Source organism: Doryrhamphus excisus, linkage group LG2 (genome assembly GCF_037039965.1).
Source record: "Doryrhamphus excisus strain RoL-2023G ecotype Guam linkage group LG2, RoL_Dexc_Guam_v1.1, whole genome shotgun sequence".
NCBI classification, from domain to species: Eukaryota; Metazoa; Chordata; class Actinopteri; order Syngnathiformes; family Syngnathidae; genus Doryrhamphus; species Doryrhamphus excisus.
Window position 1 is genome coordinate 6,203,883 of NC_136358.1, and position 15,576 is coordinate 6,219,458.

The following is a 15,576-nucleotide window of genomic DNA, read 5'->3' on the forward strand; positions in this document are numbered from 1 at the left end:
TGATTAAAAGAAGTGCAAAGCAATAAGACTTGAGTACAATGAGAATTGGGTATACATGTTAAATCAAATGAAAGGAAAAATGTTTTTAATTTGGATGTGGGGATCCATTGGCAGTTTAGTCTATTTTTTGGAGCGTCCTCTTGGTATATTGTGTCACATATTTGCTGTCTTCTTTGCAGGGAAAGACAGAAAACAGGAGTTAGTATTCGGTCACTGGCCAGAAGTGACAGTCTAGTGTGTTTACTGATATCAAACATGAACCCTTGACCCATAAGCTCCAAACCACACACACACACACACACACACAGCTCAATTTGAAGTTTAGTAGGAGCAAAATCCCTCCATCCCATTTTCTCCTCACGGCGTTATCTCACAGAGCAGCTATGATTTAAGCAAACAAAAAAAAATGTCCAGTGGTGCTCTGGAAGCAAACACACGCCAATGTCTTTTCTAATGTAAACAACTGATGGACAGTGATCAAGAACAAGGCCAAAAAATAAACGTTTTTGTCTTTCACATCATATTCCTTATGGCATCATCATTTATTTCTCATGACCAGAGGTGAGGGTATGAATGTCGAACGACTGCTAAGTTGAGAGCTTTGCCTTTCGACTCACAACATGGACCCATTACTTAAACTACTGCACTTGGGGTAGGATCTCATCCCCAACCTGGAGGTGGCACTCCACCTTTTTGCGGGTGAGAACCATGGACTCATAAGCTTTTAGGAGTGCCCGAAACGAAAAGATCGCAGGGACAAGCACCCGAAATGAGTTTTCCTTGTTGGGTGGCTGGGTTCTCCCTTGGAGATAAGGTGAGAGGAGCTGGCTGTCATCAGGTACAAACTCAGAAGAGTTTGGATTGAGGAGCCAGATGAGGTGACTCTGGTCAGAAAGTCTCCCGGATGCTTCCCTGACGGGGGAGAGGAGGGGGCTTTGGAGAAGCTACTTTGGTACTAAGATACTTTGGTGAGACTATGTCTCTCAACTGGACTGGGAACGCATCAGGATCCATTGGGAGGAGTTGGATGACGTAGCTCAGGGAGAGGGAAGTCTGGGTTTTTCTGCTTAGTCTGTTGCACCGGCGACCTAAACTCAGATAAGTGGAAGAAGATGGATGGATGGATGGATGGAACTTTTTTCATGACATTTCTTTTGCATGATCCTTCCCATGGCCTCATCACTTCATCATCATTCTCTCCTGTCATTCCACAATCATTCCTCATGCATCCCTCATGGCATTATCCGACTCAAGTTGTTACTTCCGTATCCTGTTTTTGTTTGTTATTAATACCATTAACTTTGTAATGGGGCGGCATGGCGGTCTAGTGGTTAGCGCGCAGACCTCACAGCTAGGAGACCAGGGTTCAATTCCACCCTCGGGCATCTCTGTGTGGAGTTTGCATGTTCTCCTCGTGCATGCGTGGGTTTTCTCCGGGTACTCCGGTTTCCTCCCACATTCCAAAAACATGCTAGGTTAATTGGCGACTCCAAATTGTCCATAGGTATGAATGTGAGTGTGAATGGTTGTTTGTCTATATGTGCCCTGTGATTGGCTGGCGACCAGTCCAGGGTGTACACACGCCTCTCACCCGAAGACAGCTGGGATAGGCTCCAGCACCCCCGCGACCCTCGTGAGGAAAAAGCGGTAGAAAATGAATGAATGAATGAACTTTGTAATGTCATGTGACCACTTTCATGTCATGTTTCTCATGTCCAGTCACATCGTCAGTTTCATATTCTGACCTTCTGACCTATTCTAACTTTCTCATGTCATCTGACATTATTGTCTTTTCCACATCTTTCTCATGTGCATCATCGCTGGCACGTCTTGTCACAGCCTATTGACGTCTTCCTCAGTCCTTTTTCACACACAGTATGATTTAGTTGAAATACATAGTTTTCTAAATTGTAACAGGCCCAAAACAAATCTACAGTGTGTGTTCTCTTCCTCATGTTATGATCGACTATCGACCCAAGAAGAACTCCCCGCCCCCCTTGGCTGGAGCCCCCGCATTCTTCACGCCAGCTTTTTAATCTGCGACTTGCCACACAGAGACTCTCGCTTCAACCTCAAACATCCACGCATACACTAAAGGGCGTCTCGCTGCTTTTCACAGCCTCTCGCTCTTTCAGAACACCTTTTTCCAGTCAGAGACATATGTGCAAACACAAGCTCTTGCAAGTCGCACTACAGAGAGCTTCCTTCACAAGGTTACGTGGGCGGGTTTAAAGCACCACATGAGATGTATTTGAGCTTTTGAGATGTTTTTTTTTTAAGCTAGACAAAAAAAATGATTCCCAACCTTTTTGAGCCCATAGACCAGCTTGTTTCAGTCAAACCTTTGTCAGACCTCTTAGTAATGCTAATGCACTCCCATCATTTACCAACAAAGAAAACATTCATTCATTCATTTTCTACCGCTTGTCCTCACGAGTGTCGCTATCCCAGCTGTCTTCGGGCGAGAGGCGGGTTACACCCTGGACTGGTCGCCAGCCAATCACAGGGCACATATAGACAAACAACCATTCACACTCACATTCATACCTATGGACAATTTGGAGTCGCCAATTAACCTAGCATGTTTTTGGAATGTGGGAGGAAACCGGAATACCCGGAGAAAAGCCACACATGCACAGGGAGAACATGCAAACTCCACACAGAGATGCCCAAGGAGGGAATCGAACCCTGTGTGCAAACTCCACACAGAGGTGCCCGATGGTGGAATTGAAATCGGGTCTCCTAGCTGTGTGGCCTGCATGCTAACCACTCTTCCGCAGTGCAGCCACAAATAAATAATGACGAACAAAAAAACAAAAATATCAAATGAAAACACTGGACAAAATGACTCACCATTGGTCTCGCTCTGTTTTTTTTTTCGGTTTTGGGAACACCGAAAAGTCAGTTTTCCGCAATGAATTCTTTGGGAGTGACCAACAATGCCATTCAATTCAAATGTTCCACGCCATTGTAAAAAAATTCTGTATTGTCCACTTTAAATTCATAACAAACTTTGTCCTGCACATAACAATGAAGGGTTTTGGTACATTAGCATGGCAGAAAGTGACGAGAAAGCCCATCTGGCAAACATTCGGCCAGAATCTGGTCCACGTCATCACTTTTATGGAGCTTGCAGTGACTGCTCCCAGACACTCGATGGTTCCTTTCCCAGTCTACAACAAGAGATGGTACGCAACTGTACACTAATGGATGTTACTTTTAGAGCAGTTTTCAGCCATAAAAATGGCCACAAGGTGGCAGAAATGCTCTGCATGGATCTTAGTATTTACACACTCAACAGGGAGGAGGAAGTGGAAGAGTATGGAGGAGTAACGTAGGGAAATTGTAACACACTCAGTTTAGTTCCAAATGTGAATATTGTAAATATTTCATGTTGTATTATTAGCAAATAAATGGATATTTTTGATGTAAAACAACCTTTTTTTGGTGTTTACGTTGTGGTGTTTGTGCCTGCTTGAAATGTAGCTGGGTTTTTTTCCCCTTTTCTTGTTGGGAGCTGGTATTTTCCTGAACCTACCTATGTTTTACTTCTGATTACTAAAAAAAAGGTAGAACAAACCTGTTTTTTCTGAAGAAAGACAGGAGTCTAATCTTTCTTCCATGTTTATATAGCCATAGAACACAATATTTTGTGTGTCTAAAAAAATTTGTAAAAAATCCTCTAAACTGAAAGGGTGCCTTTTGAAATGCCTGGTATTGAATGAGTTAAGAACTTGAATCCCTTCCCTCCTTCATGTCCTGCTATACAGGCGACAGGAAGGAAGAAGCATGCTAGGGTAATTAGGCATACTAGGGAATTTCATAACACAGGTTCTCTTCATGAGTCAAACTTATGAAATGTTTCCTTTGATATTTCTGTTCTCCTTTGCATCATCTAGTTTTACTTTATACCTCCAACCAGATGTTGGGCGTGTTCTCCAGGTGGAATGTTCAATTGCAGGATTATTCTGCAGGGATAATCCTCATTGTGTCGTAATTCACGCCGGTGTGGTCCATCCAGATGGCACTGGAGGTGTTGCTTCTGGTCGATGGAGCGTTCAGGTTTAGTGTCGTCCTCCCAGAAAAGTTGCAGAGGAGGGAACGGAATAAATCACTGAGCCATCTGCGCAGTGAGGTTAAACAGCGAGGACAGTAGGTACTCTTGCAGCATCAACACTGCTGACTCATTCGGCAATTTATATTGCCATTTAGGTTTTCAGACTCTTAAGTCGCTAAGCTTAGGAGAGGCTGGATCGATGCATGGATGGTGTGAGGGAAAGATCAGCACACAGATTAGGCGGCAGGCAGCAAAGCTTAAATTAGAAAAGATTGGGTAAATAATGGATGATTAATGATGTTAAAGATGAACAAAGTGTGACAAAAAAAGAGCCCCAATTACAATCTTTAACACTCTTTTATCAATTCCTTCCCCAGCTCAGCCTGAGACCTCAACAAGGTCAAAATCCAATCTCCATCAATATGACTCATCCAGTTCCAAGATCTAGACAAGAGAGACTGTCGTTCTGTTTTAATTCCAGAAGTGGATGTGACTAGGACACACCAGGAAGTGTCCTGGACGTCCCTTCCCTTCGCTTCCCTTTCTGAAGCCCAATGTTTCTTTGTTTAAGGATCTTTTGTAGAAAAATCCCTTCCCAAATCCTCAAGTAAGTCTCCCTCAATGCCGAGTGAGCCCTGCCCTCTAAAACCTCCAACAGGTTAAGGCTCTCTCCCTCGGGATGGGCAGCCCAGCTAGGGCTCCTCTTGGTGGATTTGGCACCACCACCACCTCCCTGGAGGTCACCGGATGGACATCTTGGCCGGGGAACAGCTCCCTGGAGCTCAACCAGAGTCTGGCCATGGCGACGGGACTTGGCGCCGTTGGTGCGGCAGCCATGAGCGCGGGTGTGGACAACCTGACTCAGGAAAACGTCACCAGCTTGCCCATGAAGGAGAAGAATTGGCCTGCCCTGCTCATCCTGGTCATCATTGCATTGACCGTCGGTGGAAACATCCTGGTCATTTTGGCTGTGTCGCTGGAGAAGAAGCTCCAAAATGCCACCAATTTCTTCCTGAGGTCTTTGGCAGTGGCGGACATGCTGGTAGGCATCCTGGTCATGCCCATCTCCCTCATCAACATCCTGTATGGTGAGTCTCCCAACACTTTCTGTTGCAGCAAAATGTTGTCTAGTTCTGTTTATATTTGAATGTGGCTGTCCGAAATCATGGAATGTTCATTAATATTACTCATGCAGTTTCTCCTCCTGATATCTACCACCAACTGCTCACCGGCTGTCTCCAAACGTGCAAGGCCTCCAAAGTAGTAAACTTGCTAAAATCATTCAGTGACTCCCTTGAATATTTTTTGCAAGTGGAAATCCAAATGAAAACACATTTGTTGTTCCTCGGTTATCACAGTTAATTGCCTCCAGATCAAGCTGATAAGTGAATTTTTGTTAAGTAGTATTCAATATTAACACACACAATATTTTCATAGTTATATAATAGAAGACATGTTTTGGACTTTAAAATACAGTTCATTATTAGAGCACTGGAGATATTACTATTACAACACATTGCGTGTCAACAAATGTGCAGACTGCAGGATAAATGCAAGCACATTCATAAGAGATGGCCATGGCATATAGAAAGCTACTAAGCTAACTAGTTAGTCTCCATTTTATTTGTTCTAAACTCAAAAGTGAAGAAGAACAGAGTGAGGAAAAAGGGCAAAGTAAGAAACCCAAAAAAAATACCACTTCCACACTGAATGGGAGAGCTTATTTGTCGGCCATGCCGTGGCTGAGTGTGAATGTAATGTAATCAATGTAGAATTTCTAAGTAGTATTCAATATTAACACACACAATATTTTCATAGTTACATATATAATAGAAAACATGTTTTGGACTTTAAAATACAGTTCATTATTAGAGCACTGGAGATATTACTATTACAACACATTGCGTGTCAACAAATGTGCAGGCTGCAGGATATATGCAAGCACATACATAAGAGATGGCCATGGCATATAGAAAGCTACTAAGCTAACTAGTTAGTCTCCATTTTATTTGTTCCAAACTCGAAAGTGAAGAACAGAGTGAGAAAAGGGTGCAAAGTAAGAAACCAAAAAAATACCACTTCCGCACTGAATGGGAGAGCTTATTTGTCGTCCATGCCGTGGCTGAGTGTGAATGTAATGTAATCAATGTAGAATTTCTAATGCAAATAACCAGAATACTACATATAACTCTTCCAATATGACTAATAATAGATTATAGTAAACCACAAAACAGCAATCATTTATTAATGATTTTGTTTTTGAAAAAACACAATGTAGCGATGGACGACTGTTTATTTGTATTCTTGACGATCATGCAGTGTACCTCATATGGTCTGTCCTTAAAAATCCAACATGCTCCGGGAAAGTATAAAGTTAGGGCTTTGTGTCACAGGTGTATTGTTGAATGTTTCTCATTGGAGTTCATTCTTGCACTACATATGTTGTGTGTAACACTGCTGTCACATCTTCCCAGATTAAATCCAAAAAATATAATCCCTAGGTGAGTTTATTACAGTTTATTGTAACAATATAGAGCAGCTAAGAATGTATTCAATTCTATTGTAGAACATTCTGGATGGCTTCTTTTCTGTTTAAACTCAAAATGACAGAACATGCTTCTTTTCCACCCACAACACAGATCGGATTTGGCGCATTAGAATGGCAGGAAGTGACATATTTTCATCATTTCATTTTTATTTGGCTCATAATGACTGCTTCGAGACACAAGACGGCACTTTTTCTAGCCCGTACCCAAAGCACTACCTACGACATTTATGTTTATGAACATCTCTTTGCCCCTTCATGTCCTTACATACTAATTGGATGCTGTCACAAGCGCGCACGTACCAAAGCTGGGTTCTTTGGGCTGTTTCCGTCGAACTGTAAGGCCATTGTACCATAGACCGGAAGAAAGTTATCAATGCTGTGTGAAGCAGCGCGGAGATCCTGCAGAGAGATCATGTTGTACACAGGGGACAAGCAAAGTCCATTTTCACTCACCCGATAAAAATGCATAGAAAATAACTTTTTTTTTCTATCTTGTCTTTTGCTGAGACTTCTTGTCTAATGCGACGGGGCTTTTATCCTGACAGGACAACAAATTTGTAGAATAAATGTCAAGTCGAGGCCCTCACTAAATGATTTGTCATTCAATTTCTGCATCTGGCAGTCGCTCTGACAGGCCGCCGTCTCTCGGGGGGGGGGAAACATTTATGATGAACTCGTTTTGGGCAGGGAAGAATGGCGGCACTGGCAGAGCGTACTTTGTGATGTTTTAGCCTTGTGGATTTGCTTTGCAGGGGAGTTTGGGAAGGTGCTTAGCTTGCCATCTATGTTCTAGTTCTGAAAGCCATTCTAAACAAACATGGCGGCAAGCCAGAACCACTTCTTCACTGTTGTTTGATGATGAACATGAAGGTTGATTAGATGCACTTTGGGCTCTCGTTAAGCCTTCATTCTCACCTGCCGTGCTCCGCTCTGCCATCCCTGTCACAACTATCTCGCCGCCATGCCTCTAACTCCGACTCTTTCCTCAGCCCGTCGCCTCCAATGAATGTGAGGCAGCGCCAGACATCGTAGTCGTCCCAGTAGGCCTCGCCGTTACTGTTACTATTAAAGTCGTCATCCTTTCTGTCTTCCCAGACTATGCCTGGCCCCTACCCAGCACCCTGTGTCCTATCTGGATCTACCTGGACGTACTCTTCTCCACCGCCTCCATCATGCACCTGTGCGCCATCTCCCTGGACCGCTATGTGGCTATCCGTAACCCAATCGAGCACAGCCGCTTCAACTCCAGGACCAAAGCCATGATGAAGATCGCCGCTGTGTGGACCATATCCATAGGTCAGCACTTTACCTTTACCTTTACTTTCACTCAGCCTGTTCATTATGCAATAACTGCTTTTAAACCTTATCACTAAAATTAGCCTGCTGATTAAATCATTTTGAATTACATTTTCCCTGCATGATTTAAACTGTTGGAAAATCTGTGATTTCAGTATTTTGTATATTATTATATACAATCAGTATTTTTTTCTGTTTAATTAATGAGCGTTCGCATGTGTTTTATGGGTTCTCTATAATTATGAATTTTAATTGCAGTACTTTTACTTCTTGTTTCTTATTTCCTTTGCAGCCAATTCAGGCAGCGCACTGGGCAGACCTGGAATAATTGTTTCTTAACCCTTATCACTAAAATTAGCCTGATTAAAGAAGTGAAAGCGCACCTTAGATTGCACCAAGCCCCCTCAGGTGACTTTTTCCACTCTGAGGCATCAATTCTACACTAACAAGACCTCACGTGTTTTCTAGAAGCACACAAACAGCCCTAACTGCACTTTTAATGGCCGCACGGTGCTGAAAAAAACGACAAACCTGACAAAATACTGATGGAAGCTGCTATTAAGAGAGTGAACAGGAGCACCTCATTGTCTCATTAAAGGGTTGGTGGGTGGGGAAGCCTGGGTGAAGAATGACTTCTTCTGCATGTGTGTGTGTGTGTGTGTGTGTGTGTGTGTGCAACATAGAAAACGAAGCACCGCCCTATGAAGAAAGTTTAGAGGGGGATGACTTTTAAAACTTCTCCCCTCCATCCTCCATGCAACTTCTTTGGACCGCCGCCCTTTAAAACCCAGGAGGGTTTTTTTTTGTAGCGAGAACACCTTTAGAACTGTCTAAAAGACAGTGGAAGCTTGGGAGTATTTGGTTTCATTTGCTGTGAATTTGTCATGGAAATACAATTAAACAGCCATAACCAGCAGTAAGATTTTATAATAGTTAATTGTCTTTAAACCACCACCAAGCGGTGCAAAGGCCCTATAAACAAACAACCATTCACACTCACATTCATACCTATGGACAATTTGGAGTCACCAATTAACCTAGCATGTTTTTGGAATGTGGGAGGAAACCAGAGAACATCTAAATTCCACACAGAGATGCCCAAGTGGGGAATCGTGTGGTTTGCGCTAAATGTGGTGGAGGCATCACTCATGAAAGGATCCACAAAAAAGTTTAAGGAACCCATATTCAACAACAAACAGGAAGTTGGCCATTTTGGGCAAAAAAACGAGGATTGTATTTTGACAAACCTGTCCTCGGGGATTTGAGGAAATGAGACCACATCAAATCACAGATACTAAGACGTATTGTTGATTATATTTTGTGAATCATTTTAATGTATGCCATAGTACATGGGCGGAGCCTTGGAGCATAAGGTCAGACTTTTACAATAATAGGTGTGTATGAGGGCGGCACGGCGGTCGTGTGGTTAGCGCGCAGACATCACAGCTAGGAGACCAGGGTTCAATTCCACCCTCGGCCATCTCTGTGTGGAGTTTGCATGTTCTCCTCTGTGCATGCGTGGGTTTTCTCCGGGTACTCCGGTTTCCTCCCACATTCCAAAAACATGCTCGGTTAATTGGCGACTCCAAATTGTCCATAGGTATGAATGTGAGTGTGAATGGTTGTTTGTCTATATGTGCCCTGTGATTGGCTGGCGACCAGTCCAGGGTGTACCACGACTCTCGCCCAAAGACAGCTGGGATAGGCTCCAGCACCCCCGCGACCCTTGTGAGGAAAAAGCGGTAGAAAATGAATGAATGAATGAGGTGTGTATGAGGTACATATATGACACCCTGAAGACACCCATATGTTACTTCCTCAACTAGTAATAGTGCCTACATGGTCCAGTTATCCCACATTTTGATGGTACAATGGGCCCATTCAACACTTCTTGCAGCTTTCCTTTTTTTTGTTACTTGGTGTGTTCAAAATGTCTGTAATGTAATCCTCAATGTTTTATAATCATTAGACACATGGTTAACAACCTACGGCCAATTAGGTCTTATGTCAGTAAGATGTTTTGCTTGATGGCGGCCATGTTTTTTAAACAGTCTAGCTCAAACATTACACACACACGTGCTTGTCAGTTCCCTCAGGGTTTGGGATGGGTACCACAACTTGGTGTCGTTATGGCACTGCTGTACCTTGAAAAACAAAGTACCTAGTATCTAGATTCAGCCATCAAAGCAATAATGTCCAATTAACATGGCTGTCGCTCTTTACACCAACACACAACACTTCCTCATTATCCACCAATCAGGGTCACGGCAGGGTGCATTCTGCAACACTGAATTTATAAACATTAACATTACAACACAAGCATGTTGTTACACTCGCCACATTTTGCTCAATTAATACATGACTCTTGTGTGTAGAATTAACTTAACCATTGTCAGAAATTCCAATTCAGGCCGATTTATGGGCTTTAATAACAGCGCCGCCATGTGGTGTATTTAAAAGAATAACACAGGCAGCACAGTAGGGGTGCGTGTTTAGACATAGTTCCCCCCTTTTGTGTGCTGCAGATCAGAAGAAGAAGAGTTGAACCATGGGGTGACTGTATGGTTATGTTGAACCATTCCTGAGAGGCTTAACAGAGATCAATACACACGGATTAGCCACAAAGCATCCAACATGAGGTTTCCCTAGGGGGGGTTAAAAACACGCACATTCGACTTGAAGGATGTTTCAACCACAATGACATTCTACCTCGGCTTTGCGTGATGCACAAGGAGCACGCTAGACGGCCGCCGTTTGTGCTCTTTGTGCAGATTAACAGATGGATTGAGACGATGAGCACCTGTGGGTGGGAGATCTGCCGAAACGTGGGGGTCGTTTAAAGAGCTTAGCATTAGCTAGACGTCTGATTGTGGAAAAGGGCACATGCAGGGTGGATTGCTTTGTGGATTTGTTTTTTTTTTTTGTGCCACTTCCTGTGCACTGTTTTTCATATGTCAATTTAGGGTGATCTTAGGTGGGGGGTGATGATCGATTATTCCTGCTGCATGAGAACAAAGGATGTCGACTGCATTCAACCCCCTTTAAAATTAAGTTATACTTGTTGTCCTTATGTTCCATATAATAAAATGGACTGTATGTTTTTTTTTATGTTCACAGGGCACATATAGACAAACAACCATTCACACTCACATTCATTCATTCATTTTCTACCACTTTTCCTCACGAGGGTCGCCGGGGTGCTAGAGCCTATCCCAGCTGTCTTCGGGCGAGAGGCGGGGTACACCCTGGACTGGTCGACAGCCAATCACAGGGCACATATAGACAAACAACCATTCACACTCACATTCATACCTATGGACAATTTGGAGTCGTCAATTAACCTAGCATGTTTTTGGCATGTGGGAGGAGAAAACACACAGAACATGCAAACTGCACACAGACATGCCCGGGGGGAATCAAACCCGGGTCTCCTAGCTGTGTGGTCCATGCGCTAAACACTCCATCACCGTGCAGCCTCGGTCCCTACCATTCATTCATTCATTCATTTTCTACTGCTTTTCCTCACGAGGGTCGCAGGGGTGCTGGAGCCTATCCCAGCTGTCTTCGGGCGAGAGGCGGGGTACACCCTGGACTGGTCGCCAGCCAATCACAGGGCACATATAGACAAACAACCATTCACACTCATACCTATAGACAATTTGGAGTCGCCAATTAACCTGACCTAGAGAACATGCAAACTCCACACAGACATGCCCAGGGGGAATCAAACCCGGGTCTCCTAGCTGTGTGGCCCATGCGCTAAACACTTCTCCACCGTACAGCGGTCCCTACCATAACATTTTTAAAATAAGAAGGAAAAACAAATCCTGGCCATATGTGTCATATAGAAGTAGACTACAAGTAGTCATATACGTATAACAGAATAAGCAGAAAGTACAAATGATTTACGGAAAAGACTGCTGAAAAGCTGAAATATAAAAATATGTACTCAATGCAGGTGTTTCCATGCCCATCCCGGTGATTGGCCTCCACAACGAGGACAAAGTCTTCGTCAATGGCAGCTGCGTGCTGAATGAGGAACGCTTCATTCTGATCGGCTCCTTCGTGGCCTTCTTCATCCCGCTGGTCATCATGGTGGTGACGTACGGCCTCACCATCCAGGTGCTGCAGAGGCAGGCCACCGTCTTCCTGTGCGAGGCCAAGACGTCCTCCCAGCAGCCTTTGCAGCCGCCCGCCATTAGTGCCACCTTACAGCCGCCCGCCTTCCACCTCCCACAAATCCACACGCATGCCCCCCCGGAAGGTAACTCACCTAGAATGAAGTTGACCTTGAATGTCTCAACTCTAAATTAGAACCTTCCTCGAAAGCAGAGCTGAAGCCGCCCCCCACGCAGAGCCGCCGCAACACCCTGAGCTGCCTGAAGGGGGTGGACCCCAGCATGCTACTCAGCGTCTCCACGTCGGAGAGCATCAGTATCGTTCCCAGTTCGGAGGCAACATCGCAGCTGAGCTCGCCGGCAGCCGGGCCTGGTAGGAGCGATGCCTCGGGTTGCCATGGGCGACGAGGAATGATGCAGGCTATCAAGAACGAGAGGCGGGCCTCCAAGGTGGGCATAACCGACAACCGTTGGCCCCCAGACTCAATTTAGATGTTGTATGTAGCAGTATGGGACTTTACTTTGGAGCTGTTAGCTACAGTTAGCTGCTAACAACCACTTGCTGGTCTGTTGCTTTATTTTCTAGAATCCACATTCATCTCAAAGACGTCTGGAGATGTTTGCTAATGTTTGCTAATGTCATCACGTTCAAGAGGTCAAGGTCATTACACAATCTCCAGCAATCCAATCTATCTTTTTCCTCTCCAACCTTCCCAGGTGCTGGGAATTGTCTTCTTCCTCTTCCTCATCATGTGGTGCCCCTTCTTCATCACCAATGTCGCCTTCGTGCTGTGCGGCGGCTCCTGCAATGAGTCCCTGCTCCACGAACTGCTCAACGTGTTTGTGTGGGTGGGCTACATCTCGTCGGGGGTCAACCCGCTGGTCTACACGCTCTTCAATAAGACCTACAGGAGAGCCTTCTCCAGCTACATCCGATGTCGCTATAATATGGGCACCAACGCTGCCGCACAGGGCTGCAAGAACCCACCGGGGGGAGCAGCAACGTCGTCGTGCCCCTCGCATGCCGTCACGCCCCTGCTGGCGGACAGCCACAGGAAGGAGGGCGTGGACCGTAACAGTAACTGTCGCAATGGTGGGCGGGGGGACAATGGGCGGCTGGCCATCGACCCAGAGGACACCACGGACGACGGCACCCAAATGGGGGGCACGTCGCAGAGTCTCTCAGACTACCACAACATCAGCGCTCTATCAGAGACAGAGGCGGAGACGGAGGCGGAGCAAGAGCTGTCACTCATCAGCTACAGCCCCGCCTCCAGGGTGCACACAAGCAGCGTGTGATGCTGCTATGTTTGGAGTCTTTAAGCTGGTGCTCTACTCAGAAGACTGTGCAAGAAGGCTCACGGGGTCAGGGCGCCATCCATGCAGGAGTCAGAGGGGTCAAAGGGCACCAGACATCACGAGAAGCAAATTGACTTTTGTGCACGCGTGCAAACCAGCAAAGAAAATGAATTTTCTTTAGAAATGCAGTTGACAGGCATTAAGGAATTTTGGAGAACCTCTGGTCTCACAGCGTCCTCTGGTGGCCACAGGAAGAATGCATCAACAACAACCCAGCACCTGAAATGTCCTTTTATAAAAAAATAACAAAATGTATTTTAAAAAATGGAGATGAAGGAAAAACTAGATACTTAGCTTAGATGAATCAGAGATATATATACTGTAGGTCTTCCTCACGTTTGCAAAGGGAAATTGAGAGAAGTCACACAATGGTGGCATGTCATACTGGAGCCACCACCAGCTTTTTCAAAGGCAGGTCAAAGGTCATCTTCTTCTAGACATGGTAATGTCGCCAGCAGCACTGCAAAGCCGCCTCATTCATGTTTCTCACACAGCGGAAGGTACCATCACCTTTTTTTTTCCCCCAAGCCAAGGTCAAAGAGCAACAGTCAGAGATGACCATTAGAATAATGAGCAGGAGTCAACTGATTCTGATTCTATGATCCCTTCTTCACAAACCAGGACAAGGACTGACGGCGCTCGACCTCAGAGCGGAGGCATGGAGGAGGTGGGCCTAGTCACACTGTCACTGTTTGTGGAAGTTAATGACTGCATTGCCGAGAACCGAGGAGTTATGTCAGGGGTGTCCAAACTTTTTCCATTCAGGGCTGCTAGTGCATACAAATTGAAAGGTGCGTGTTGGGAGGCTTCAACTTTCTACTTCACTTTTCCCCAATCAATCAATCAATAACCTTAATGCTTTTGCCTTAGTTTTTACACCTTGATGACAACAAATTGTCCATATAGGTATGAATGTGAGTGTGAATGGTTGTTTGTCTCTATGTGCCCTGTGATTGGCTGGCAACCAGTCCAGGGTGTACCCCGCCTCTCGCCCGAAGACAGCTGGGATAGGCTCCAGCACCCGCGCGACCCTTGTGAGGAAAAGCGGTAGAAAATGAATGAATGAATGGTAGGGACAGAGGCTGCACGGTGCGGGAATGTTTAGCACATGGGCCACACAGCTAGGAGACCCGGGTTTGATTCCCCCCGGGCATGTCTGTGTGGAGTTTTGCATGTTCTTTGCATGTGTTTTCTCTTTCCACATTCCAAAAACATGCTAGGTTAATTGGCGACTCCAAATTGTCCATAGGTATGAATGTGAGTGTGAATGGTTGTTTGTCTATATGTGCCCTGTGAACATAAAAAAAACATACAGTCCATTTTATTATATGGAACATAAGGACAACAAGTATAACATCATTTTAAAGGGGGTTGAATGCAGTCGACATCGTAGTGAGGATAATGTGGAATATGCTGAAACAAACAAAGCAGCAGGCTACACTTTGGACACCCCTGAGTTACTGGATGCCAATATGGGGAGAGCAGAAAGTGCCACAAAATCTAAGCCTCTGAGGGGAGGCTCACTGTGTCACACTTTGAAGACCCCCTCCTCCAGAAGCATCTGGTTTACTGGCAGAGTTTGAGGAACAAGAAAAAGCCTGTCTCATGATAAAAATCTTTAGTTTTGTCATCTTGTACATCAAAAGCTCCCAATCCAATTCGGAGAGAATGTGTCCACGGTAACGTATGAAAATTGATTTGACGTTTTTAAATGAGAAGTCAGAGCAGACTTTTGGTTGCCAAGCAACAAGATCAAAGATGTATTGGCCTATCTTTCTTTGAAGGTGCTGCTCACAATGGTTTACCTGAGGCCCCTCCCACTTGCAAAAAAAAAAGCACAGCAATATATGTTTTAGACTCCATTCAACTCTGCCAATAAACATCAAGGAAATAGTAAGAATTGGGCTCATTATACTTCTTCTTTTTATATATATATAACATTTTTATTGTGAATGAACATATCTTCTTGCGTTTATACAATAATCACCCAAGCAATGTATGTATTTCTGTTTCTTTGAAGTGGGATGCTGCAATTTATTTATTAAAAATGTTAAAAATATTCAATTTTCGAGACTTAATCATTGACATCCACAATACAACACAAAATACTGCACGGCAGGAAGATCTGCAAGTGGAAACCTTGTGCTACCTAGACCGCAAACGATTGGATTGCATACAGATCTGGACAACAACAACAA

General features: G+C 44.6%; 1 protein-coding gene across 2 annotated transcripts in view; it reads left to right on the forward strand.

Annotated features, from left to right (window-relative positions):
• htr2cl1 (5-hydroxytryptamine (serotonin) receptor 2C, G protein-coupled-like 1) overlaps positions 1 to 15,430 on the forward strand; it is a 135,671-nt gene extending 120,241 nt beyond the window's left edge. For both annotated transcript variants that reach the window (XM_058067123.2, XM_058067124.2), the window contains 5 exons: positions 4,435 to 5,145; positions 7,701 to 7,901; positions 11,860 to 12,165; positions 12,234 to 12,469; positions 12,737 to 15,430. In XM_058067123.2, coding sequence (XP_057923106.2) covers positions 4,737 to 5,145; positions 7,701 to 7,901; positions 11,860 to 12,165; positions 12,234 to 12,469; positions 12,737 to 13,318 — 1,734 coding nt within the window. In that variant the 5' untranslated portion in view covers positions 4,435 to 4,736 and the 3' untranslated portion in view covers positions 13,319 to 15,430. The remainder of the gene's footprint in view (positions 1 to 4,434; positions 5,146 to 7,700; positions 7,902 to 11,859; positions 12,166 to 12,233; positions 12,470 to 12,736) is intronic.
• The last annotated feature ends 146 nt before the right edge of the window (positions 15,431 to 15,576 follow it).